Below are 27735 nucleotides of genomic sequence, written 5' to 3'. Positions count from 1 at the left end.
TTGGTTTTTCAAGAACGAGGGAAACCGGAGTACCCAGAGAAAAACCCTCTGGGCAAGGTGCACTGTGCCATCTCTGCTACCGGTAATATCTCATATACCTTAATATATCTATAATTCAACTTATGAAAGTTCATCATTCAAGGCTTGCTTTCATCCACTGTTCTTGATCCCCAGTTGTCAGTCCTCAGTCCTATCCTTGCTCCTTGATACTCTGTTCTGAGTCTTTGGTCCTCTGTTCTGAGTTCTCTGTCCTGGGTCCTCTGTCCTGGGTCCTCTGTCGTGGGTCCTCGGTTCTGGGTCCTCTGTAAGAGTCCTCTGGCCTGGGTCCCCAGTCCTGGGTCCGCAGTCCTTAATCCTGTGATCTATGACTCTAACAACTTGCCTGCAAATCCAGTATGTAACTAGTAAGTATTTTGTACATGACTTTTGCTAAACTTACATAAAAACAATGTGCAAATAATTCTTTTCTCTTTAAATTTTGTTTCAGAGTCTTAAGAATTTTGCAACCTCCTAAAGGATTACCCAAACATTTACACCCCACCAAAACAAACTAATTCCTTGAGCAATCAATCAGTGTTTTTGCAGAAGAATGTTAGCCTTAAGACAGGCAATGTTGGTCCTTGTTGGGATAAATGATTCTGAACCAGACATTAACTCTGAAGCCAGAGGAAAGAAATTCTGATTCATTCCAAGGAGTAATATTGACCCAGGAATAAATACGCTTGAAATGAGCAACTTAAAATACTCTGAACTTGGGGACATCTCAATGAATGAAGACTCTTCTCTGCTCATTACTCTCCTTATTATGACAACATAAAATTCAAATAGTTTGCATATACATTACTTGCAAACAGTTTCGGACAACGTTAATTTCGGACAAAAAAATGTCCAAAATAATAACCATCTGAAATTTGTAAGTGCCTAAAATTTTAAGCATCCAAAATATTTACAGTACAACTACATTATAAAGTACATAGTTTTTACTTTCTTCTTGGACAGCGCCATCACATGCATGATGAAGCAAGAACTTGAATTAGGATTTGCTTGTTCTTTTTATCACCTGAATGGAAATTTTTTTTCTTTTATGAGAACATACATGTAATGCAGGTCAATTCCATAAATTTTCCAGTCTGACTCAAGTTTTGTAGGCAAAAATTTAACTAAGCTATGTCCTAGCAAAGCGTCCCAAAATTAAACGTCCAAAATTTTTGAAAGTAATGTACCTTTGGCAATTATTAAAACAAAATTAATGCTTATCAAAAACATATCACTGTCAAGCCTGCAAATAACAGTCAGTCATCGGACAAAGCTAATTACCTCACTGGAAATTAATTTCTTGTTTTAACCATATACTTGTCCAAGAAAAAATCATTTTCTCTTGACTTGTCATATTGCATGTGCGACCTGCTTGTCTATCTAAAATTGCATGTATCGAAGATACGTTATTATCAGTTTGCCTGTGAGCACAAATTCATCCGACACTGTATAAACCAAAATCCACTCCCAAATCTTCATTTAAAAGCTGAGATTAAAAGCACTCCACTGATCCTACAAACAGCAAAGGAAAGCCAAGCACAAGTTTCTCTCTCTGAAATCGACACCTTATTATCTTTAAAGATATTTGGCAACGCTAAATACCTCACAGAAAATTAATTTGTTAGTAACCGTATACTTTTCATCAATGAACATTCGTATTGTCTTTACCTTGACAAAATGATTAATTTTTCGATTGTTTAATCACAACCACTCTTTTGTTGACAGAAAATATAAAACAGCACATTTCCAAAACTTCATAAAAAAACTGAAAACTGCAAATGAATTGTACCCTGACTTCATTATCACTACTGTAAACTGTATATTTCAGTGCTCATATAATACTCATTCAATTCACTTCAAGACTGGCAAAAGTACAACTGCGCTACCAACGCGTAAATTTTATGTAGACCCTTCAGCTATCGTGTGTGCGACTTGCTTGTCTATCTAAATTTGTATGTATGGACAATATGTTCTTATTACGAGTTTGCCAGTGAGCGCAAATTTATCCAACACTGTATAAACCAAAATCAACCCCCAAATCTTTGTTTAAAAGCTGAAATTAAAAGCACTCCACTGATCCTACAAACAGCAAAGGAAAGCCGCAAAGGAATGTTACTCTCTCTGAAATCGACACCTTATTATCTTTAAAAATATTTGGCAGCACTAATTACCTCACTGGAAATTAATTTGTTGTTTTAACTGTATACTTGTCATATCGATTAAAAGCAGTCTGCTGATCCTACAAACAGCAAAGGAAGGCCGCAAAGCCTCAACCTATTGCCTGTGCGACTTACTTGTCTATCTAAACTTGTATGTATGGAGGATATGTTCTTATTATGAGTTTGCCCATGAACGCAAATCTATCCGATACTGTTTAAACCAAAATCCACCCCTAAATCTTCTTTTAAAAGCTACAATTAAAAGCACTCCGCTGAACCTACAAACAGCAAAGGAAAGCAGCAAAGGAACTCCCAGAGTGCATTTCGCTTCCTCAGGTGGATAAATCATGCGCGACATAAGCACATGGACATAAGCAGGACAAACTATGCAAAATCACTCTCCAAAGGAATGCATGCATGCCAGCATAAAGCGATGACGTCACACAATACGTCATCGCTTAAAAAAAGAGGTTGATTATGTAAAATTTTGCTTCCAAAAAAAAAATAATGGCCCACGATTGAGGAAAAATGTACTTTTAAGTCTAAAAGTTGATCTGAGTTTCGGAAAAAATATGGCTGATCCAAAAGTGAACGACGTGTGCAAGTGCTACTTTTGCTCTTTAAAAGTAAAACAAACTCACTTTTGACTGCACTTTTCAATGCTATAGTTTTAAAAAAGAATATTGCTACGGATCTTGATCATGACTAATAAACATTCATGACAAAATTGGGACTAGAGAAAAAGTCCGGATAATCGAGAAATCTGGATAATCGAGGTACGGATAATCGAGGTTTGACTGTACCTAAGTTTATAACCGACTAGACTAGCATGAGTTATTATAAAGATCTTCCAGGCTCTGAGAAAGATTGCTATGTTTCCCTTCCTAACAGTATTAAACTAATTTCTACTTTGAATAAGCATGACAAAGTAATAATATGGTTATGTAAATACGTCCTTTCTTTCTCTCGATAACTTTCAAATAATTAAAATAATAACAATTATAATCCCTCAGTGACTTACTGTTGGTGTTTGAGGGTTCATACTTGCTGTCTTTGGTGTGTCGGTGGCTATCTGGGAAAGGATCCACTCCCTAAATGGAGGGTAACAATATATTAGTGTCGCTTTTATAGTCACAAACTATCAAGAAATAACTGTGCCATTGATGTAAATAAACTTCCTATGTTTTTTGTTGAGAGAGTTGATCTTGGTACTCACCAATCGCTTTTTTGATTTCCCTGCTCTGCTTGATGGCTTACTTAGTAACCACTCCCCTGATCTGTATTTTTTCTGTAAAAACAAGATATAAAACTTCAGTTCCCTTTTATTTAAAATTTATTTTTACATTATTATTACTGTTAAGCTATAAAAAATTGCACAAAAACATTTCTTAAAAACATTTAAGAAATTTTTAAACAGTTAAAAAATACAGGACATTTCTACATTCTCACTATCAAGTTAAAAAAAAAACGATATGAATATTTTATAAATACAAAAAAACAATGGTTCATTAAAAATAATGTAACATAAACACATGCTACAAGCAAAACAAGGAGTTAAGCACTGATGGAGTCACTCTGAGTGTTAAGGCTAGGCCTCAGTTCTTTGATGAATAGCATTTTGTAAGAGGCAGGTCAAATTTCCTGTGGCACTTCTTGAGAACATGAAATTGGTCCTCATTAAGACGATTTTTGCCACCATGCACTCCTAAAAAGTGTTTACTGATCAGACTAAGCTTAATACTTGTGTTCGGCAATGCGTTGATGAAGGTGGTGGGCTGTATAACCAACATAATCTACATCACGCAGATCACATGCAAATTTATAAACAACACAATACTGACTCACTATAATCGGCTTAATTTCTTTCGGCTTAAGATCTTGCTCCAATTTTTTGCTCACAAAAATTGGCTGTAAAGTGACAGCAATCTTATTGCTGAGATCACGTAATTGCCTATGGACTGCATTAGTGGCTATCTGATCTTTGGAGGGAAGAACTATTCTGATCATGTTGCCATCATCAGTTTTCTTTTCTGGCTTAGTTACAATATTTTGAATAAACATATTAATGGTGGAATTTATGAGGCCAATTGGATAATCAAGTTGGGAGGATATAGAGCATAACTTGGCACATTCCTCATTAAGGGTTGTTCTCACCTTCAAGGGTGATCTCTTGGCGACCTCTAGGTTGACTTTTGGAATACGAATGTCATTACAGTGTCAAGTAGCAACTGTGTATACAGAAAATAATCATTTAAAAGATTAAAAGAGGTGGTACTGAACCATCAAGGCATTTTCCGGTTAACAAGACAATGTGAAGTTTATGCTTATTAATCAGGAGCACTAGACCCAAAGTAGCATTCAGTTCTTTAGTATTGAGACCAGAATTTGGAAAAATTAACTTCGCAGCTCTATGCTGTAGTCTCTCGAGGGCATCAGAGTGAACTTTTCCACACCCGTGCCAAGCTACATCACAGCAGTCAAAAACGGATAAAATCATTGTCTAGTAGAGGCGTTCAGCTGCAGCCAGGGGAATAGACACTCTCAAGTGCCTAAAAACACCCAATTAATACTCGAGACCTTGTTGACTACATGCTCAATATGGTTGTTAAAACTCAAGTGCTTATCAATAACGACTCTGAGATAATTATTTGAAAGAATCAGATTCCATCAAACGAGATCCATTACAAGATAAGATTACACTATCCTCCTTCTTTAGTCTTTGGTGTAAGCCATAAATTACATATTCAGTTTTGCTTATATTCAGAAAAAGCTTAATATTTTCTTGCATCCACGAAGAAATACGGTTGATGTCAGTGTTAAGGCTTGCTTTTAGCTCAATAGCAGTTTTAGTGGCAAAAAAATAGCACTGTATAATCCGCATACAGCAGAACTTGTGAGAGACAAATATAAGAGGGCAATCATTTATGTACATGTATAACATAAAGAGTAGGGGCCCCAAAATTGGTCCTTGAAGGATGGCAGAAGTTATATCCAGGGGTGAAGAGAGAACTTTGTCGACCTCTACGTTGGGAATGACCTTGCAAGTAACTGGAAAACCAAAGAATAGTCTTGTCACAAACGTCATAACTCTGAAGCTTGTTTAGAAGGATATGGTGGTCTGTCGTATTGAATGCCTTCTTCAGGTCAGTGAAGACCGCCCCAGTGAGAAGACCATTATCTATGTTTCTACAGATTTCATCCACAAAAAAGGTGACAGCTGTTTCAGTGGAGAAATTCCTGCGGAAGCCAGATTGACAGGGCAACAAAAGATTGTTAGCGTTTAAATAACCAAACAATTGATGATAGGTCGACTTTCTCAGCGATTTTGGAAATCACTGGTAGAATAGAAATTGGTCGATAATTATCCATTTCTTCCCTGTTAACGGACTTGAATAACGGCACAACTCTTGAAGTCTTCCAGTCGGCTGGCACCACTCCAGTTGAAAAGGAAAGGTTAATTATGTGAGTCAAGCATTCCAAAATAACTGCCGCTCCGTCCTTAAGCAAGCGTGCTGGAATATTGTCTAGTCCAGTAGCTTTGTTCGTTTTTCGCTTTCAAAACAAACTGTAAACAACTTCAGGTCTTACTAGACTTAGCTCAAAGGTTTTGTTTGTAAAAGGAGCTTGAGTATTTAGCAACCAAAGAACTGAGGAATCAAACAACTGAGGCCTAGCTTTAACATTCAGGGTGACTCCATCAGTACTAAACTCTTTGTTTAGCTTGCAGCATATTTTTATGTTACCTTTCTTTTTAATGAACTATTGTTTTTCTTGTATCTATAGAATATTCATACTCAGTCTGTTTTTTTACCTGATAATGACGTCCGAGAAGGTCGAAACAAACTGTAATTTTTAAAAATTTCTTAAATGTTTTTAAGAAAAGTTTTTTTGCAATTTTTCGTCGCTAAATGCTTTAAAAAGTCCCTTCTTTTTAATTATTACTGTTATGGTATTAATTTATGGCAACTCCCATTCTGCTATTTGTCTATGCTGTCTGTCAATCTAAAGTAGAGGCAAACATGGAGCACTAAAACAAACACAGATATAATAAACACCTTAATTTTTGATTGGTGTCTCAACTTCATTCGTTTTCATCTTCTGCGTTTCGCCAATGACTGGTAGTTTTGGGAATTGCGTGTGAGTTTTCTCTTTGTGTGTTTGTGGCTCCATCTACTTGTCCACCCCTCTGTCTGTCTCATTTTGATTGTCCAGCTCTGTCTTTGTCGGTATAACTTGCTTGGTGGCGAAGAGATATGTCTTTCCTGCCAGCTGAGCTTGCGAAAGAGGCAGGAAACGAAGTTCTCTCACACTGAATGGGGACCTGGGTACGAATCAGGATGTCAGTTTCCTGCCATGGACACATTCGAAACCGAGCAGAATGTCGGGTGAACAAATTGACTCTTACTACAGGAAGGGAGCAGATAGTTCTCAATCCAGTTTTTTTCTCAAATTGCATTGAGAACTATCTACTCCCTTCCCCTGGTAACAGTCAATTTGTTCACCCAGCATTCCACTTGGCCTTCAAATGTGTCCATGGCAGGTCCTGGCAGCATCTTGTCCAAGTCCAGATGGCTAGCTGGCTTCGATTCAGAGCTTTGTAGCATACACTATGGAGATGAATTTAGCTTGGAATTTAAAAGGAGCACTTAACCCTCTCCTATTATTCTGCATAAGAATTGAGGTGACTGACATGCTTTCAATGCATTTTTTTTTGTGCTTGGAGTGCTGGGCGGTCCAAAATGGACTGACTTTTTCTTAGGAGTGAAAAACCAAAAATGCATAACTCGCTTAAAAGGCTTTGGATCAAGCTGAGAAACGAGATGACAACAGAAAAGACAACAAGGCAGTGAGGTAAGTCAATTTTATGGGTAACCCAAAAACACGGTCCCCTGGTCCATGGATCACCACTATGTACCGGGTCTATAGACGACCCTATGAAGGGCCAAGGAATACTTCTACCGACTCCCTCTACGGACCACCCCCAAAATAGAATAAAAATAATAAAATTAATGAAGATTTCACTTACGGGCTGTCCAACAGATTACTCGTGTTGGTGAAATTTGGAATGTTACATTGTCCAAATGTAACAGACTTGGGTTCAAGCTCGGGAGCAAGTTGTATCATTACACACATTGCCATTACCTTTGCTGTGGCTATACATGAAAGACTGGGAAGCCTCCAGGAAGTCTCGAAATTTGTGCTCCTTCCCCTCCGCCAGCTTGTGCAGCCCATTCTCCCATGGGTTTGTGAATTAGTTCCAGGCTTTGCAATTTGCTCAGCGGAGTTACATGTTGTAAAACAAGCGAACAACCTAAAAACACATCTCCGTAACCACATTGAGCCACGAATGTAAGGTAACAACTTTCCTTCTTTTAGCCATCACCATCTCCTTATGCCGAAAACAGCTTTTAGATATCATTTGGGGGTTTTCAAAAACCTAAGTTTGTTACATTTGCACAGCATAACGCTTGCCATTTCACTGACACAAGTAATCTATTAGACAACCCATAAGTGAAATCATTATTTATTATTGTTATTCTGTTTTTGGGGTGGTCCGTAGAGGGGCGCCGCAGGGGTAGTCCATGGACTGGACCATAGGGTAGTCCGCAGACCCAGTCCGTAGTGGGGGTCTGTGGACCGGGGGTCAGTGTTTTCGGGTTACCCAATCTTATTGCCAAAATATCACAATTTCAGCTATAATATTGATTACTGTTTTTGCATTAGGAAACAAACATAAGAATAGATAGCAATTGGCGGTTGATATCGATTGAATCAATAGATTTCCGATATTGATTGTTATCAATTGACTACTACAGGTATAAATTCTGAACAATGGGAGGCTGGATAAACATTTTGTGATCAGTGGTTCCAGAACAAAAATAAGCAAGGAACAGCAGCTTACAACTTTAAATATTACTCATTTGGAAAATTATTTTTAGGGGTAGTCCACTTTAGGGTAGTACATTTGGGTACTCCATTGGGGCAGTCCATGGACTGGGGGTCAGTGTACTGTCTGCTCATCACATAATCTTAAACATGGCCAACATGGCGACCGTTGCTTAAGCTTATGTTTTAGTGTAATAAAGGTCTCTAAAGAAAGGCAAACATGTTTCTCAGAAATCCCTTTTGTGTAATTTACGAAGAAAAGTACAAGAAAAACACTATAAGCTTACAGGTAAATATTACCTCGCAAGAAGATCCGGAAACGTTGAGTGCCAAAAGTAGAGCTTAACGTTGTTAACCAGTGTTAACTCCACACACAACTTGTCTGCCCAAAGACCTCCACTATGACAATATTGAAAATTTTCGAGGTAACCTCGTTGAATTAGCTTATTTCCTTTGCTCCAGAGTTGCTTCAAAACGATATCACACGATTTCTTCAGTTTTTCGCCATTGACCCGCTCTCTCACAGGACGAAATGAATATTTCATGTAAGCCTGGGCGGAGGGAGCGAGAACACGCGCGCGGACAAAGACACGCGAGGAAAGAAACGCTTGGAGGTGCAGGGTAGACTTACTTCCGCTGGGAAATGCGTTCTCCTAACGGGCATGACTTTTTGTTCTCTCTAAGAACGAAAATAAATATGACTGATTCAAGAATAGGTCACATAAATATCTTGGCAATATTTTAAAGACAGATACGGCTCTTCCGCACGGTGCTTTTCCCTTGGGAAGGGTGGAAAACGCGCCTGGGGACGAGGCTGGTCCAATAGTCGTTCTTTCAGTCGAGGAGTGCCGTATATGATCAAGGTTGCACTGTGCTGTTCCTTGCCCATGTGGTTTTACCTAGCAGTCAAACTGTTAGGCCGAGTTCTAAACTCGTGAGCCTTGTGTGTGTGTTTTGTTTGGTTTGAAAAGTCAAAGCCACTTCCCAAACTCTTGCGCGCTTGCAATTGAAGCTCATGGTGTCTTTATAGTCCTTGATCATGGACGTTTCGCTAAACATTTTCAGTCGTGTTTTAAATTTCCAATTATAAAAAGTAATTTATTGAACTAGCTTGTTCGGTCCGTATTGGAGAAGTATTGGCCGAGTTCTTTTCTGACGAGTAGCTGGAAAAAAAGGAAAATAAAGAAATAAATAAAAGAATGAGACCAATATGAACCTCTTACCGACCGAGCGCGAGAGCCGTACTGGGGAATATTGGCCCGAGGTAGTAGCAAAACGGTTGGAACGCAGCGAGGTCTGTACAAAAACGAGCGAGGGCCAATATTCCCCAGTACGCCTTTAGGACTGTTTCCATGGAAACGGTCCGTATCGCAAAATTCTGACCAAGAAAGAACCAATCAGAATGCTCGGATTTACCTCAGGATACGGACCGAGCAAGCCAGTAGTTAAATAGCATTTATTCAACAATCAGACAGCGAGCTTGAGTTTTCTATGAGCGAATAGTCAACAAGGCGTAGTCAGGTTGACCATCGCTTATTGAAAAAGAGGGCGAGAGGTCGACGTATTTTAGTAAACACTTCAAGTGTGGCATACCATGGAATATATCCCACGAGTCACGTGCAATTTCTTGGTATCGGCGAGTGTCTATATCAAGAAAATACAAGTGACAAGTGGAATATAATCCATGGCACACCACTCGAAAGCGCTGCACAACTATTTTATACCATGCCTTATAGTTCACCACTAAATTTTCTCCGATTCTTAATGGTTTAAACTGATCACGTGACGCGATAGTGTTCATCTGCGGAGAGACACTATCAGCCCATAGTACCCGTCCGAGGAAAATACCCGGATGGATAGTACTCGTCCGTGAAAATATTTCTGTAAACAAGCGGGCTTATAGAAAATAAACAAATTGAATTTACATTAAGAGGGTTTTTGTCTGTTTTCTTTTTCAAATTTTACGTTTGGCTTTCACGGCTTTCATCTAAAAAAGTTCATAGTTCCACGACAGAAACTCTCTATTCTTTAAATAGAAAATACAGTGGCCAACACAATCAATGCGACATACGCGCAGTGCACGCTGGGAGGGTTGGGTGTAATACCGTCCAGTATTTCTGTATGGCCTTTCTGTATTCTGATTGGCTGTATTTTCTATCAGCCGAGAATCAACTCTGTCAAGCTAGGTAATTGGGTTCACACAATGACACCGTTTGAGTTGTTTCAATACTTGTCATTTTACAAGAATGTTTTGTCTGAATTTAAACATCTACTTTGCGTTGTCCTCATGGCGCACTTTCGGAAGTTATCTTTATCAGTTCGTCTGGAATGCTGTCGTTGCTTAGAATGAAAAACAAGTGATGGACTTATTATTAATTATGGGTCTCAAGTTAAAAGCTAAACAAAAAGATCTGCTGAAATTCCGATTGTTTATTGCAAGACTAATCAGTCTGTTACAAGGATTGCAAACACTGATCTCTTCACCAGCCTCCTTTCTTCTTCTTGGGTCGCTGTTTCTTTTTGGCGGCCTGTGGCTGTTGTTGCCGGGGTGGTACCACACTGGCGGAACTTCCCCCTGCTGAGGGTGTACCCGGCGGGGATGCGGGCTTGGGACTGCCGGGTGTTTTAGGGCTGGACGACCTACGGAACGCAAAATAGAAAATAAGACATTTGTTAGAAATGCCGCAGGTTGTTCAACTGAATACTAAAACTAACTCATTTAGTCTACAAGTTTACATGAAGTTTCTAAATATAATAAAGAGAGGTATTGTTAGCTTTGTATTTTTCTCTCTTGCCCTGTTTAAAATAAGCTTACTCGTCAAGCTTCGTGTCGTCAAGAACTAAGAACCTTTCACATTTCCGATGATTTCGAAGCAATCAGTTAACATTTCAACTTATGTTCCAGCAATAAGTCAGTATTGCAGATATCCATATATAAACATTGCTATCGGTTTTAAAAAACGTCATTAAATTTTGACCAGTTTTCAGCTATCAATTTATCCCAAACCCCGACCCTAGCACGTATTTCAACGAGTGCTGATAGTATCGGATGTTCCACTGTTATGCCATTTTACCATATTAAGTCAAGAGAACGCTCAAAATAAGCCAGTACTGCACTGTAGATTCATATTTGTTTTCGTCATTCGCACGTGGCTTATGCAATCGGTACGATTTTCGGATGATGCAGGATGTATTTCAAAAACTAGAAGCCGAAATACTAGAAAATTGGATAATAGCATAATAACATATCCCTTATTCTGTGGTTAAATAAAAAGTTCGCGCGAACATTTTGCTTATTGCTCGACTAAGGATTGTTTAGGCGAGTGCTATTACACTTACGCCTCTGTTGGGGCAGCAGCACCTTGTGTTCCTTTACCTGTAATGAAATAAACACAAATTGTTAATAAGATCTAATACATTCGAAATATTCAAAACCCTGGCCACAAGCGGACATTTTCTGACTGAGACTGTGAGTGAGTCAGCGAGTACGTTGCTGTTTTGTTACATACTTTTACCATATTAATAACCTACAACGGGAATGCGAGAGATCTTAAAAGAGAGTCGCGTGAGTGATGAGAGATCTTTACTACAAGGTCCTTTACTTCAAGGTACTACAAGGGCTTGTTGTACGTGGCCCATGTTAGCACTAAACCGGCCCTACGGCAGTATTGATACCCACCTACTGCAGCACCCTTCTTCTGTCTCTTGCCTTTATAGTAAGTTCGCTCTCTTTTCGGTATCCACCGCTCGGGGTCTGGATCGACTTCGCTATTGTAGTTCTTCGGCAGTTTACCTGAATAAATCAAACAAAGTCACATTATGAGCATAGTTAATGAGATAACAAATTAAAATCACACACACGAGGACTGCAAAACAAATATTTTCCAGTTCATCTGGGAAACAAGTGCCATATTTGGCAAATCGTCGTCAAAGCACAGAGCAGCAGTAGACGCGCTACAGTCCTCGAGGAGCGAACAGGTTGAACAGGTTGAACAGGTTGAATAAAGTTCATTGGGGCGCCGGCTTTTTGCTTTCCAATAAAGGACGTAAACTCTAAAAATACTAAGCATGTCAGCATGATGTAATAGGGCTACCTCCTGTTAACTAGCGACTTCAGTGAGAAAAATCTTGTACTCGGCCAATTCTCGGAGACGGGATTTCGCCTGTATAGGTAATCGTATAAATGCAATTGTTATTAATGATTTACACTACGAGGAGACTCTTTCAATATCACTTGTAGTGTAAATCATTACCAGTTGCATTCATACGATTACCTTGATGACTTAGATATTACCAACGCTTGCACGCGTGTTTATCTACACTGCAGTGCAAATTAAAAATTAAGGATAAATTGGTCTGCTCTCGGCCAATCACAATGAAGTAATTCGGTACTTGTTCACTAAGTCTTTCGTTCACTATTAGTCTAAACATCGGTATTTACACGTACCTCTTTTTCGTTTTCTTTTTCTTCTTTTCACAACGAGGTCTTTCCTGTCAGTCGCAAGCAACCACAAAGTTAAAACGTGCATATTACATGAAATTAAACTCAACCTCATTCCTGAAGAACAGAGACCATGGAAACGAGGATGGAAAAAACTTTTCACTTAACTTTCAAAATGATAATTGTGATTACTTAAGTCTAAGCTACATAGAAAAATGGTTCATAAACTTCTTCAACATGGTCCGACCAATCACTGCAAACTTGCTGTTTTTTCAACCAATCAGGGGTGAAGCGGACACCAGGGAAAGCGCTGCTTATGCGCGATTTCCCGCGCTTGGCGCCGGTTGCAGTTTTATTCGGACTCGAGTTTTGATTGGTTCATTGCATCGTTAGTGTCTATTGTGATTGGTCAGATACCGTACGTAACTTTAAGTTTGGCTCTCTGGCTGTCACCTCTGGTCCATGCCACAAGAATGAAAAATTTTAGAGACTGATATTAATTTAGTGTTTTTTTATTCTGCTAATAATCGTTACTACTAACGTCAAATGTTCCATTTCTGTATCGCCACCCTCTTGCTTAACTTTTGCTCGACCATATCGCGATCCCATGGTACTGAGGGACATCTCCAATTCATCCACGGCTACAGGTGTACTCTGGGAAGTCGTGTCTAGCGGTGCAAGTTTTTCGCTGTAGCTGTGTGATAACTACAGTTAAGGCAAAGCAAAGCAATAACCTTTTGAGAGTTTGTGGTTAATTTCGGATTAAAAATCGTTTAATTTCAAGTGTGAGCAATGGGGAAAATGAATTGCCTCAAAGGTGCATTCAGAGGTTTTCGATCCTTACTGTCCAATCACTATAAAGCGTTAGTAGACGTGAGCACTGTGATAGTTATCACGCCAGCATGGTCGCTTAACGGCTACACTTGCAAAAAGCGTGGCCGTGGTCTATTTCCCGCCGAAAAAAGGGTGACGGGTTGAGGTTACTTTAACGTAATAATATAAGAAAAGGATACTGCTCTGCTTTCTTTAGATTTAAACGAGAATACGCCTTGATAAGTTGAGCTAATGTTTTCACATCTCGTGGATCTTCCCTGAGAAAAAAAAGCAAATAGAAGACAAGCATTATTTGTAGGTAGTCTGCATACGAGCCAAGTAGCCCATCAGGCTGGAGCTTATCCTGGTTTCTGTAGCATGAAGCGACCAGGAGTATTTCTACTTCCCCTGGATAGGATGCTAGTCCATCGCAGGGTTACCCCCAGCATTGAGTTCCATTTATACACCTGGGTGGACAGAGGCATTGTGAGAGTAAAGTGTCTTGCCCAAGAACACAACATAATGTCCCCAGTCAGGGCTCGAACACCGACCGCTCGATCCGGAAGCGAGCGCACTAACCGTGAGGCCACCACGTCTCCACAGCATTGTTAGACTTAGTAACTCCAAATAAAAGAACTGACAATGCGCACGACAGCGCTGAGTAAATAGGGATAATTCATACGATGCACAAGCACTACATCCCTCCTCAGTGTAAAAGACAAGGAATTTCACGTACTTGTGTAGTTTCTCCAGCATATCCACCGCCTCTTTGGCTTTGCCGTGTTGCAATTTATACGCCACATTTTCTCTCATCAATGAAAGTACTTCAGACTGTCGCATGAGTTCCTGCAACAGAAATGGGGCTTCAAATTAGGACAATTTCCAACGGGAGGGTGTACGAGTCAAACCTACTGACCTTGTTCTTCTGCGCATGTTCCACAGCGTCATCAAGCACTTCAACAGCAGTATTGACGTCACCAAGATGGGAGTATAACGTCACCAGAGCAGACACCTGATCATGAGATAACACAAACGATATGCTCAGATGAAGTTTGGATGGTTTGTTGATGGTCAGTGGAGAGAATGGAGAACAGGCTCTTGCCACTTAAAAATACGCAGATCACTCTTTCCCTCCCAGAATCGAACCTGAATCCGAAAAAAGCAGTTCCTAAGTTTAGTTTTGTGTAAAAAATATGAAAGTGTCAATTGATTCAAATACTACTAAGTATAATAACTCTGTTGTGCTGTTCGCCCTGACCAACACCATTGCCAAATGATCTAGTACATTTAAGCTAACAACTAACACACATCTAAGTTGACAACAGAAGGTAGTGATTCAAATGGCTTCACACCACTTGCAGTGGTACTTATTGTATTTATTTATTACAATTTAATGGCAAAATATGTAAAAAGTACGTCTATATATGTGAAAAAAGGTGAGAAAAAGAATCTATAACATAAGCCATTAAGAGGTCTATGAAAGAGTCCTGGGACCCCATCCAAGATAGGATACCTAAATATGTAGAAATAAAAAACATGAAACCTAACAAAAAAAAGTCATGAAAAACATTGACGCATCACGTATCCCGCACGTATTCACTATCGTTAAAGATTTAACTGATATTTGAAAACTCTCATTTTTTTCTGAACATTTGCTAGCAACTGTTTATAGTAAGTTGTGTCATAATTGCAAACCTTACTTTATATAATAACTTACCACGCCTGGTTTGTATGCCAGGTCTTTAATTGAGCGTAGTGTGGTACAGGCACTGCGAATGTTTCCTATATGATGACAAGATCAGAAACTCAGAGTACAGTACAGTTTCAAGTAATGAATGAAGGACCATGAAAGAACTCACTTAAGGACGGTGCCTAGTAAATACAAAGGTTTTTGCGCCAGGTTAGGAACACGCGGAAAAAGTAGATCTTTCCAAGGGCTATTGGAATCCAAAAAGAAACATAGGCACGCAAGGTGTGCAAGAGTTATTTTTTTTTGTAAAGTGACGGAGATAAGAGCATTCATGGAGCTGTTTACAGTAATGATTTGGTTAATTTGACAAGTTTTTTTGGTTGCGATGTACAGCAGGAAAGACACTGGGAATTTATGATGTACATGCGATGTTACATCGGTCATGGTAAGATAGCTAAATAGTAAGCCATAAAATGTTTGACTGAACAAACTACAGTAATCTGACACGTCTCCAGATTAATGTAGATACCATCTTATTTTCTAACAGGCAATTTGATTCGTTCTTTGATACAACCCACACTGTAATTGGTGTGACACGCGCACATGCATAACTTCCTCACTCACCGATCACATAGCCCTTCCAACCACCAAGCGATATTTTTGCTCAAAAATATTCAAGTTAATTAAGAGACCTTTTCGCATTTTATACGAGTCGTAAGTTTACCCTTTTCAGACAACACAACACTTCACCGAAAATAGAAAGAAAGAGAAAAAAACCACTCTGACACTTTGAAAGTCTGATTTAATTAAATTACACTTTAACTTGGTACCACGCAGTCTTCAAAGAACATTTGAGCAGTTTTCATACTTTTTACCTTTAAAAATATCGGACTGAAATGAATGTCATCAAATAAAACTATTAAACTGCTACTGCAGAGAAGTAAAGACCGTCCAGAAATGAAAGCTTCTCTTTTGTTTAATATGCTGGATATAATAGCCGATAACTTGTCAGTTCTAATTGAATTTACTCCCATATAAAAAACAAAAGTGTTAAGTTACCATTTGTAACTAAAGATAGCAATACATCTCGTGGGAAAGAGTGGTGACGATTCATCCGCTCTAATTGAATTTACTCCCTTGTGAAAAACAAGAGTGTCAAATTACCCTTTGTAAATAAAAAATGAAAGTATCTCGTTATATTTGCATGCACCAAGAACAAAACAATAGTTACCTGTACTTACTATCGTAAACGTTAGAACTGTTTCAAATATAAATAGTCTCGTCTCCTCTAAAACATGTCCTAAGAACTAGAAGCGATGATTCATGATCTCTAATTGAATTTACTCCTTGTGAAAAACAAAAGTATCAAGTTACCTTTGTAACTAAAAATGAAAATATCTCGGCCATTTGCATACTACTAACTCACGAACTGTTTCAAACCTCAAGGCTCATCTCGTTCATAACTAAAATCCTCAGCCTAACCCACAGAAAATGTCGAAGTACCCCTATATATGAACACTTCCTCCTCTTTTATAGAAGAATAAATATGGCCGTTCTGAACTGTATCGGGATCAAATCTTCTCACATACCGTTTACCTTTACAGCAAGAAATTTGATTGGCTGTTTTTAGTAGATCCAATCTGATTGGTGTGATATACATACATCACTCACTCACTCACTCATCCATTGACCCGTCAATAACATACCCGACGCGCCGACTAAGAGGTATTTTTTACAAAAAAATAACTCAAAAATGGGGGTAGCCACGTATTTTTTCGAGATAATTAGCCTTGAGTCTCAACAAAAATGCTGACATCAGCATTTTTCTGAAAAACAAGGAAAGCGTATTTCTGCACAGATTTCCTTAGAATTCGCCTTTACATACAGAAAAGCAGACACATTTAAAAAGATCTTTAAACTACATGGCAAATGGTGACATAAAAACCATTTTTGGCATGTTTTTAACCACAAAATCGTTGCAACAGCGCTTTTAGCGTCTCTGACAGCCTTCCTCTGGTTCAGCTAAAATACAGTCTAAATACCTTTTGCTCACAACCAGAAACTAATCACGTGTTGAATAGGCCTGCCACTTCCATTTCATGACATAGAATGTAGGGGTAACCATGCGTTTTTTAAAGTTATTCATCTTTTTTGAAAACTTTACGGTGCCCGTTACATTTTTTCCTGTCACCTCCCCAGTAAGTAAGACATTTGCGTATCTCGCACATGTTTTGCACGCGCACTATGCCATCTGCAGGTACATGTTTACAGTTGGATTTCAGTATAATTTTCGACTGATAACAGCTAGTTTTTCAGCTGGAAGACGTTAACAGTTAGAGGTTAGCGATGTGCTGCTATTCTAGTGTTCCTGGTTTAAGTACAAGTTCATTAAACTTGATTTGGTCAGAGTGAGAATTTTGCTTTCATTTTAGTCGTGTACTTGGTAGCGTGGTTGATTGCGTCAATGTCAACCCCAGTGCGCGCGCGGCGCTTAAACCATGGCTTGCGTGATGCGCAGAACGTGTGCGCACTAACAAAAGTAGGCACCGTCCTAAAAGGAGCTTGGTCACGGTATTTTAAGTTACTTTGGCAATGGACAACAAAAAAAGACAATAGTTTAGTAAGATAGAAAAACACCAAGGAGATATTAATAAACCATAAGGGAACAAGGATGGTTAAGAATGGAGAAGATTAGCACAGATTACAAACGACGAACTTGAAAAATTTAGGCTAAACTTTTCAAGATGCGCAAACGGTGATGTAGCTCCTTTAATAGCCCACACCATCAAAGACAGTCATTTGAACACAAAGCACACGTGAACAGAATGAGTCATCATCTGATTGAAACCGCGACAAGCAGACTAGAACATGTAAATGAATACTTCTACTATCACAAACTTTGCATTCAGATTCTACAAAAGGGGAACTGCTTGTTTTCAGCTATCAATAATACTGAGTACAAAATGAACGAAGGACCGGGAAGAAATTCACTAAATAGCCACACCCATCAAGGATAGTCATTTGAACACCAAGTATGAGCGAACAGAATTAGTCAGCATCTGATGGCAAAGACAAGCAGATTAGAGCATGTAAATCAATAATTCAACTCACTCAAACTTTGCACTCAAATTTCTCTCTGATAGGAGGGCTACTTGTATTCAGTATTCAGATATCAATAATACTGAAGTTATTGATTGAAATAATTATTGACCTGTACATGTAAGTTCTCTTCAACATCTGAAAATTTCATGAACATGTGTAACAGTAACAGTAACTTTATCACTGCATAATTCAATTATGCTGTAACAATGTACGCTGACAGTGCACACAGTATACTATAACCTTGTCAAGCAAACGCTTTCTCTTTTGTAATGTTTTTATGTGGTCCTTACAGTGGAATAACCTACACAAAGACAAACCAAACTACCAACCTTGTGCCAAATACAGCTGCACCAGTGTGAGTTTAACATTCATAGCAGTGTTATCATGAGAGCCTGCATAATTCTACAAAGCAATCATACAAATGATAAAAGATTGCCTCCAGAAACCAACAATCTACAGGAAATATCCTACAGGTGACTCATCCCCAGTCATTTTCACACAACTTGATACAGTGCGCATATGAGTTGAGGTGGGAGTGTAGAGTGTAGAGTGACATGGGTAGGGAAATACCACTTGCTCCCCAACCTTGCACTTCTCCCTTGTGCTGTTCCGCTTGTTGTATGAAGACGACTGGGGACAAGTCAGATCCTACACAGTTATGCTCTTTTGATTACACACAAAATATGTCAGCCAAGAAAGATTGTGCAATAATGTGACTAACATGCATGCCGTTGTTTTCTTCTTCCTTTCACATGGAAAAAGTCACTTTTTCCAAGTAAAAGGAAATAACTTAGAAGTCTACATGCAGGCTATGGCAAGATAAAGTCTGTATATGAGCCATTTTAGTGGCCCATCAGGGCGGCACTTATACATGTATCTCTGCTTTCCGTAACATGAAGCGACAAGGAGTATTTCTACTTCCCCCTGGATAGGATGCTAGTCCATCGCATGGTTACCCACCAGCATTAATAAACTGGTATCCATTTATACACCTTGGTGGAGAGAGGCACTGTGAGAATAACGCTCTTCCACTGTCTGCCAAAAAAATGTCTGCATAGAGGACACCAAACGCTTAAGGGAACTCTGATATTGAAATGTCAATTTGAAATAAAAGCTTTTACGAGTGTTATAAAAAGTATTGCACATACCTTGAGCAGCTCAACTGCTTTATCAGAATGTTTCTCTCGATGGAGGAGTGAAGCTCTCATCAGGCAAGGAAAATCGCTCTCAGGGTATTTTGTTTCCAGGGTAGATATCAGGCTGCGACAAGCTTCAAGCTGTTTATTGAAAAAAGAATGAAAACAAAAAAAACAAAAAAAAAAAACAGATTTACAATCTGCCTTAAGCCTTGCTAGTCATCTTTGCAAAAACTAGGTGGACTGAATGTAGTACACTTCTCCATGGGTTTGATTTCTGCCACTCTCTTGAATTTGGGGAGGGGTAAAGGTCTGTTCATTTCCCTCAACAGTGGCTGATAATTAAGCCATCTGTGGGGCAGAAGCATATCCAAGGCAACCACAGGCCAAATAACACCTGCAAAGGAGACTTATGTGCAGCATTGTCAGATGATGCATTGCATTACCGAGTCTAGGTATCACAGTCAAAATTATGACAGACTGTTTCACTTAAATCACCTGATTTGTGTAGAAGAGCAGAAGGCATCTGTTAAATGCCATGGTTCGCTGTTGAGTTCCAGTCAGTTTGTGCTCAAGTCCATCTGCAGTTGTTGCTTTAACTTTCTTTTTTGAGTCAAACACATCACGGTCCTAGGATTTTTATCCAAACACACCATGATCAAATTCCTCTGCAGTCAGTAACAATTTTTTTAACACAGCATTGGCAACTACAGGTACATAACATGTCATTTGATACTTCACAAGAAATGCCATGCCCATCACTGTCAATGGTAGCATTTTAGTATACACACAGCTTACCTTGTTGAGAGTGATGACATTATTGGAAGCAACAGCTGCTAAGGCAAGGTCATTAGGCCTGTTACAAACAAAGAACGATGAACATTTAGTTTGCTTTGCTCTGAGTTTTTGGCTGGAAAAAGGCCTGAAAATACATCTGTATATGAGTAGGCATTTGTTCAGTCATTTAAAGAATTTGTATCTGGGTTGTAATAGAATATTATGACACTTAAGGTTACAGTATACCTTCAGGGGTGTCTTGCACGCAAGCGATGTAGCGCGTGCAGTTTAAGCTGTAGATACCTAAACCCCCATATCAAATTAAAGCTTATGGGGCTGGCTATCAAACTATACCAAGAATTTTGAAAGAAAATGAATTGTCGAATTTTTCACGACCACTAAATGCGAGCGCCCGAATCACCTTTCGAAAGCTACAAGTCAAAGCGAATTTCGTTTTTCGCCAATTTAATTTTTTCCTCAGTTTCAGGGCCCAAAGCGCTTAAAAAACGTGTCTGCGTTTTGGCATATTCAATTGCAGTAAAAAGTTACAGAACATTTTCGAAATAGGATTAAAAAAATGTGGAGTGATCGTACAAAAATCGCTCTCGAAGAAAAAGTATTTCGAAATTAACAATTCCCAGACACACTTTTGTAGTTTATATGTTAAACTAGCCACTGTCCAAATTTAAGAGCAATTGAACAAATTCCCTTTGAGTTATAACTCTTTAAAGTGTCTGCTTCCAGTGAAAAAATTTATTCGAGAAAACAGCGCTAAGAAAAATTTTCTGCTTCGCAAACAAACTCCGCCCACAAACGCCTTCAACTGGGTTCTCAGATAACTAAGCCAATCAGTGCAGGGAAAGTTTACTACCGTTAACCTCCTGGTGAAATTTACGCGCGAATCTCTAAAAAACTCTTGTGTTTCGCAATGCGCTCAAGGAACCGAAGGCAGAGAGATAATTTTTCTGTAGCTCGTTTTTTCTTGAAGCTGGTCTGGGAAAATGGAGAAGACTAAAAAGGATACGAACGCTAGAGTGGCTGAGCGAAGGAAACAAACAAAAGAAAGCACGGAGAGCAACTGTGTGTGGGCAACTGTGCATGGATAATATTTCAAATGGTCTCAATGAGTCCGACGATTCGTCGATATCGGACTCATCAGAAGAGTCTCTGTCAGCATCCCTGTTATTGCTGTCAAGTTCCGAAATTTTTACAGAACCTTTCTTTTCTCTTACCACGAATATTTGCCCGCCGTTTACGATAACTATAGCTTCATCTGCGTGGCGAACTTTCGCTTCTTCACTCATTGATGTATTTTCATTCGTTCTTCGCTGTTTTCGCTTTTTTGAACTGGTCCATGGTTTAAACATGGTCTATGTTTACTTATAACTTAATAGAGACACGCCTAATACCAAAGATGCTGGTTAGTCAGAACAACAATGCTGATCAACTGAGTAGTCAATTCGTGACATCCATGTAGGTAATTCCCGCGAAAATCGTCTCAGTTGATTGCATACGCGCTGTAGGGCTGTCAATCAAGAGGTAAACTTTTACTCTCGGTGAAAACATAAAACTGCCATTTCTCCGCCAATATTTAGCCTTTTTCAAAAATTTTTTTTAGAAATTAAAGATTATTCTTCGACCACTATTTTGACCCAAAAATCCAAATTTGAAGAAAATTGCTGACCCGAAGGTATACTGTAACCATACCTTAAGAAGGTAATAACTGTAACCTTAAGTTAGACTTCAAATCTGATACAACAACCAAGGCTATGGTCTATGAAAACTCTTGAGGAGCCCAAAGGTTCCTAACCATGAAATCCTGGGTGCCCAGTGCTTAAGCTTATATGAAAAAAGTGAGTTTTTCCAGTCGAAAGTCAAAAGTTAGTCAGTTGTGGTACCTGGGCACTTCTAGAGCACAGCCCTGACAACATGTTCTCTGACATGCTGTATACAACTAACTGCTGTATGGATGAACTCAAAGTAACTTTGTTATCATTGAGTTAGGAAGAACATTTACATACTTGCATTTGAGAACTTGATTATAAAGCTTCTGTGCATCGTCATTCTTCCCTTGCAGTTGGTAAGTGTAGGCAAGCTGAGTCCTGACAACACCCATCTCAGATTCAATCTCTTCTTCTGCTACATCCTGAAGTAGTAAACAAGTTTTCCTGTCATTATTGTTCTTCTGTACAGAGCCAAAATAGGAACTATATGTCTCTCAATATTTTAGAGCAGTTATGCTTCCAAACTAAACTTAATTGCAACATGAGGATAAAACTCAACACTTGCTCCTATGAGGTTTCACATTGAGTTTCTTGAGAATGCTTGAGAATTTAATCACAGGGTCACTCAGAGGAGTGAATTAAAGTGAGATTTTTCAAATAGAATTTATAAAGTTACTGTGCAATGAGTACATTTATTGTAAAACATTTTTGCACTTATTGCTCAAACTTTGAGCGGAATCCATCTTAAGTAACATCTCAAGTCAAACTGTAGCTTCAGCCTGAAATTCAAACAGAATGCTGCTGTTGTTGCTAAAAACACCAATAAAGAACACTTACAGGATCATTTTGAAGGCTTCTCTGGCAAAGCTCTGAAAAAGCACAAAGTCATACTTTAGATCAAAACAGTGATGAAAATAATTTTCATTACATTACAGGACACGATTGTGTCCTTTCAAATCGTTAATAGACCTTTCCTGCATTCCAACAAACAGTGGCACCAAGTCGAGGTCAGGGTGGACAAAATTACAAGAAATGTACGAAAATGTTCACCCCAACCTTGCTCTGGTACTATTGTTCGAAAGCACTGAAGCGGAATGCGGGAAAGGTCTATTGGCTGCATATTAATAACTTGGTCAGATATTAATTATGCAATTTGCATACACAATAATTAATCCCTGACTGAATGACTCAATCCAGAGGTATGCTATGCATAAAGTAAAAAGTGTGCAAAGCAGATGTTTATTTCATGTTTTATCCAAGTCTGGAGAGGCTGTTAAAACAAAGCAAACCATGGATCTGTCTGAGTTGTGATTCTGGAAATGTTTCAAGGCAAACAAGATCTTCCTGACAAAAAGGTTTTAAACAGCCTAAGTCATTTTAGTGCTTGGACGTGATGTCTAAAAATTAGTAAAATTAGTTGCGGATAATTTCATAAACTTGGTGTCTAATGGCAGAGTGTTATTTCTCACAATGTAAAATCTGTAGACAGGCAATATACTATTATTGCCTTTGCATGTATGACCGAAACATGTATAAAGAATGTGCATAATATGAACATTGAGAATATTGCATAAAGATGAATTTGTAAGTTTACCTTCTGCTCTCCTTAGTTTTTGTTGAGCAACTTCAACATCACTCTGACCCAGAGAAAGACATGCTGAGTTATAGCACAGCTCGTAAGTGTGTTCTCTCAAACCAGGGTCATCCTGTATAATACAAGTTCTAGATCAGCCAGAATCCAAATGAACAAACCAGTGATGTTTATCAGGGTTTCAATTGAAAGAAACTTGAATGCCAGCCTGCCCTTCAGACAAGCAGCTCTCAAAATTAATTTTACTTACCCTGGGCAAGTCTTAGCTTACTTTGTTTTTTTTTTTAGTTGCCAGATGGCTTGACCGGGCCCTTACCCATCGGGCAAGTGAGAATGAGGAGTTACTTGCTTGACACTTGTTCCTGATGACCGGACAGCACTGTTTTCGAGCCCTGATTTATGTCTATAATGATGTAGTAAATACAGTCTAGGAACTTTTACCTTTAGTTATCAGATGTTAATTAATATACAATGTTCATATAGGTCAGTTGAAAGGTATACATGTTTATGTACATGTCGATGGCTGCATGAGTGGGGGCATATTGGGAAATCCAAAAAAGTAGCGATTGAAGAAAGTATTTATTGGAGGACTTGCTAAAGTTTGGATAACATGGCTAAGGGGAACAGCTACATCACATAGTACAATTATACCACTAAATACTGACCAAATAAATGTTTTAACTTGCATGCCTACTGATAGCTACTGGCCCAGGCCAATGACAAAATTTTATGATACTCAACACAATCTGCAATGTGAGTTATACCATCTTAAGTCTGCCCCACTGAGAAGCAGCAGCAATAACAGCAGCAAGGTTGGTTTCTCGTTCATCTCCATAATCATCCTATAAAAATCAAGCAGAAAATTAAATGGATCAGCACCTTTTTTCTCTTCACAATACCAATAAATGCTAGGTCAGCTGTAAAGGCCAGGGCTGTGCTCTAGAAGCACCTGGGTGCCACAGGCAACTTACTTTTGACAGCTTTTTTTCATATAAGCCTTAAAGTGCTGGGGACACCCAGGATTTCATGGTTAGAAACCTTTGGGCTCCTTGTAATTCTTTTTAGACCACAGCCTTGAAGGTTATAAGCAGAATGAAGGTATTGATCACCATAGATACACATGAACCAATTCTTTATTTTTAATTCTAATAATAAATTACAAGCCAAAATTTATATCTATGTTAATACATGTATGCATGGGTCCAGCATATTTTAAATGTCACAAGAACAACTATTTTTCATAGGAAAGCTATTCAGGGTGAGTGAAATGACACTGATTACCTGAGAATTCTTGATCAAGTCTCTGTATAGATCTAGACATGCCCTGTAGTCCTCAAGTCGATACAGCTGAAAAAATAAATCACAACAAAAACAATGACACTGATGACAAATAATCAGGAACCCATTCATGGTCAAGTATTTGATTTAGCGCTCAAATATTACCACAAAGTATGTGTAAACAGTGAAAGGAAAGCCAGACTATTTAAATTTATCTTTAAACACTGAGAGCAGTCCATAGAATGCAACTTCTGTGTTATATGCTGGTCTGGAAGCAATACAGCAAACATCCACGTATAAGAAAACATGATAAGTGAATAAAGGTGGTGAATTTTAAGCTCAGTAATGAAATGTGAAAAGTGAACTGATCAACATGACACAAGTGTGGGGCAAGGAAAAAATCTGAGTCCCCAACAGGAATTGAACCCATGACCTCCCGAACACCAGGTGGGTGCTCTATCCACTGAGCTATGAGAACTCATGGAGAGCAAGGTCATTTAACTGAACTTAGTTAAATCACTTTGCTCTCCATGAGTTCTCGTGACTCAGTGAATAGAGTGCCCGCCTGGTGCTCGGGAGGTCATGGGTTCAATTCCTGTCAGGGACTCAGATTTTTTCTTTTTCTCACGCTCATGTCATGTTGATCAGTTCACTTTTCATAAGAACACATAATTTCGGGGTTCAGGCTGATCTAGTACTTTTTTATCGGGTGGATCTTATTTCTCAGGTGCTTAGTGAGAAATCAGCCTGAAGATGTTCTTAATATGTTCTTAAACTTTGTTTCAGAAATACTACAGATAACATGTTATTAGAGCTTTAGTTCACATATTTTATTATCATTATCATTCTTATTTTTATTTACTGTTATTATTATTATTTCTTATCCCAACACCCTCTCCCTTATTATATAAGACCATGTTTTGTTTATCAGGTTGAACTGGTTCTTACATATATGGTGCTTTATCGGCCAAATTTCAACCTGATATTCTTAATCCATTTGTTCTTATGTACAGGTGTTTACTGTATTGCTGAAATTAGCTATTAATACTGATAGCTTCTTTTTTAGCCTGCTAAAAAATAGCTTGACAAGAGAAGTCTACAAACTCAGACTAATTTTGTTTTGAACCTGAAAAGCCCTGTTAAAATAATGTATTAGTCTTCTTACCACTTGGGCCTTCAGTTCTTTTTCATGTTGTAATGGCTCAGCAATGGCATTAAGAATGTCCAAGGCCTCCTGAGTTTTATTGAGGCGATAAAGACAATAAGCCTTTTCAAAATGAAGGTCAATTTCAATCCTGTGTGATATTAAAAACAATATATTTTAATTCTTTTTTGTTCAAGGATTGTTCATGAAATTAAGAACAAAATATACCTAAAACAGAATTGTTGTGGGTAATCATTAAAATAATGTATTTAAGGTTATTCCCCAGTATTGCATTGCGCATCCCTACTGCGCATAATTTCACGCATGATTAGTGCGCACGCATTAAAAAATGGCGGCTTTTTCTTTACAGCTAGACCTCGCCATAGAGGTAAATCGTCATTTTCTCGCAAACAAGTATGGTGATCTATCATTTTTTTCTGTTGTTTTGAATTGAGTAATAAACTTCTCTGTGTAAAATAAATATGGCCCAATTCTCAGTGTAGAACAAAAAGCAATCGTCGGAAACGTGAATTTAGCAAGCAATTGCGACTACAATCATGGTGCTATTATAAGGATTTATATGGGTATAAACAAGGTGCTGTTGCTCCTAAACGAACATGAGGAGCCCTCATTTTTATTTTAAAATTTAAGTTCCTATAATATAAACAATCAATAGGCAAAGTTTTGCTAAAATCTCAGTGCAGGTTCTATTTCAGTGGAATAACCTTAAACAGGACATGTGCATGGAAATGTCCACATAGCTCTGCATTTGAGAGAACTCAAAGAGTAACAAATGTTATAGTTTAAATGTTTTTCTAGATAGTATAAGTGGAAGATTCAGGAAAAAATGTTGCATTCTTGTTCTCAGAGCCGCCTGCCCCTCTTAGTCAGCAGGGCCTTGGCACAACAAAAAGGAGGCTCTGGAGAGATATATATGATCAGATTGGCTAGATTCTTGGAGTAAGCTTTTCACTACTTTAATGCTTGTTTACTTCCCAAAAATAACTATTGGTTGATCTCTAGTTAACCCTTCGATGCCAGAACCATCAAACCTACTGAAAGTATAAAGCTGGCTTATGCGGAGAACTTCACACAAAGAATGGGGTTGTACTGTTTAATCACCATTTGAACGAAGTTTCTGCAGTTGTTTCTCCTTCATAATAACAAATGAAACACAAAAATATCTTATGCTTACCCTTTCTTCGGCGCTGAGTTGATTACATCGACAGCTTCCCGAAAGAATGACTGATGAATGAGAGCGATCACCTTACTATGAAATGCTTCCTTGTCGTCAGGTTTTTCTTGTAGAACTAAACAGAAAAAGCTTACGGTTAACTGAAACAAATCATCTACCAGAATGATTAAATGTCTTCTCTTACTCTTGTTAGCGATTTTCTGAGCTTTGGCATAATTTCCGTCCTTTGCAAATCTATCTAATTCAGTGAAAAGCTGTGGTATAGAAGGAGACGTGGCGGCCATCTTTGCTCTTCTTGAAAATGAAACTGGGCCGACTGTATTTACACACAGCGTAAAAGTGGAGGTCGTATATTACGTCGTGTAAAAATCACATCCATTCCCCAAAACCCTTGGCACCGTCTGGACCGTCTAAGACTCAGGCGACGAAACCCCCTGTATCAATTTTTTTCTACCATTTTTTTTTTCAGTTACAGTGCTACACAATGGAATGAAACAAATGCTCAATCACTGATAAAAAAAAAACCATGGCCTTTTTTGTGAGGCAAAAGGTCATCCTACTAACAGCATAAGTTTTATAAATCCCTGGCAAAACTCTTATTTTAGGGGCGAACCATTTGACTTTTGAGAAGGGGGGAGAGGGGAAATATTTTTTCCCCACTGACCAACAAGGCAGATTTTTTTATTTTCAGTCAATCAGGAGTGGGACAGCCCTACCTGTTGCAAAGCAACAGAAGATCACAGAAAAGAAGACTTAAAGACTT

General features: G+C 38.6%; 1 protein-coding gene and 1 long non-coding RNA gene across 4 annotated transcripts; both read right to left on the bottom strand.

Annotated features, from left to right (window-relative positions):
• Positions 1–209: 209 nt before the first annotated feature.
• LOC110048613 (uncharacterized) lies at positions 210–8632 on the bottom strand. Of its 3 annotated transcripts, XR_016208751.1 has the most exons (6): positions 8382–8632; positions 6251–6516; positions 4350–4423; positions 3412–3483; positions 3217–3286; positions 210–382 (listed from the first exon to the last, which is right to left on the bottom strand). It is a non-coding gene; the product is annotated as an uncharacterized LOC110048613 (long non-coding RNA). The 3 variants fall into 3 exon arrangements; XR_002296649.2 differs by lacking the exon at positions 4350–4423 and having other exon boundaries at positions 6251–6802; XR_002296650.2 differs by lacking the exon at positions 4350–4423.
• Positions 8633–10491: 1859 nt separating this feature from the next.
• LOC110048612 (signal recognition particle subunit SRP72-like) lies at positions 10492–27301 on the bottom strand. Its single transcript, XM_020754381.2, has 21 exons — positions 27157–27301; positions 26973–27087; positions 25799–25928; positions 24637–24702; positions 24120–24197; positions 23359–23470; positions 22602–22633; positions 22062–22186; positions 20062–20119; positions 19762–19893; positions 19276–19404; positions 18457–18529; positions 15053–15117; positions 14252–14347; positions 14072–14181; positions 13536–13613; positions 13064–13216; positions 12529–12572; positions 11761–11874; positions 11421–11457; positions 10492–10721 (listed from the first exon to the last, which is right to left on the bottom strand). Exons 1-21 carry the CDS (start codon positions 27254–27256, stop codon positions 10562–10564), a joined length of 2007 nt encoding a protein of 668 aa, XP_020610040.2. The 5' UTR covers positions 27257–27301; the 3' UTR covers positions 10492–10561.
• Between the last annotated feature and the right edge of the window lie 434 nt (positions 27302–27735).

Source organism: Orbicella faveolata, unplaced genomic scaffold (genome assembly GCF_042242905.1).
Source record: "Orbicella faveolata isolate gen_17 unplaced genomic scaffold, um_ofav_v1 contig_1, whole genome shotgun sequence".
NCBI classification, from domain to species: Eukaryota; Metazoa; Cnidaria; class Anthozoa; order Scleractinia; family Merulinidae; genus Orbicella; species Orbicella faveolata.
This window is presented reverse-complemented; position numbering and strand designations above follow the sequence as displayed.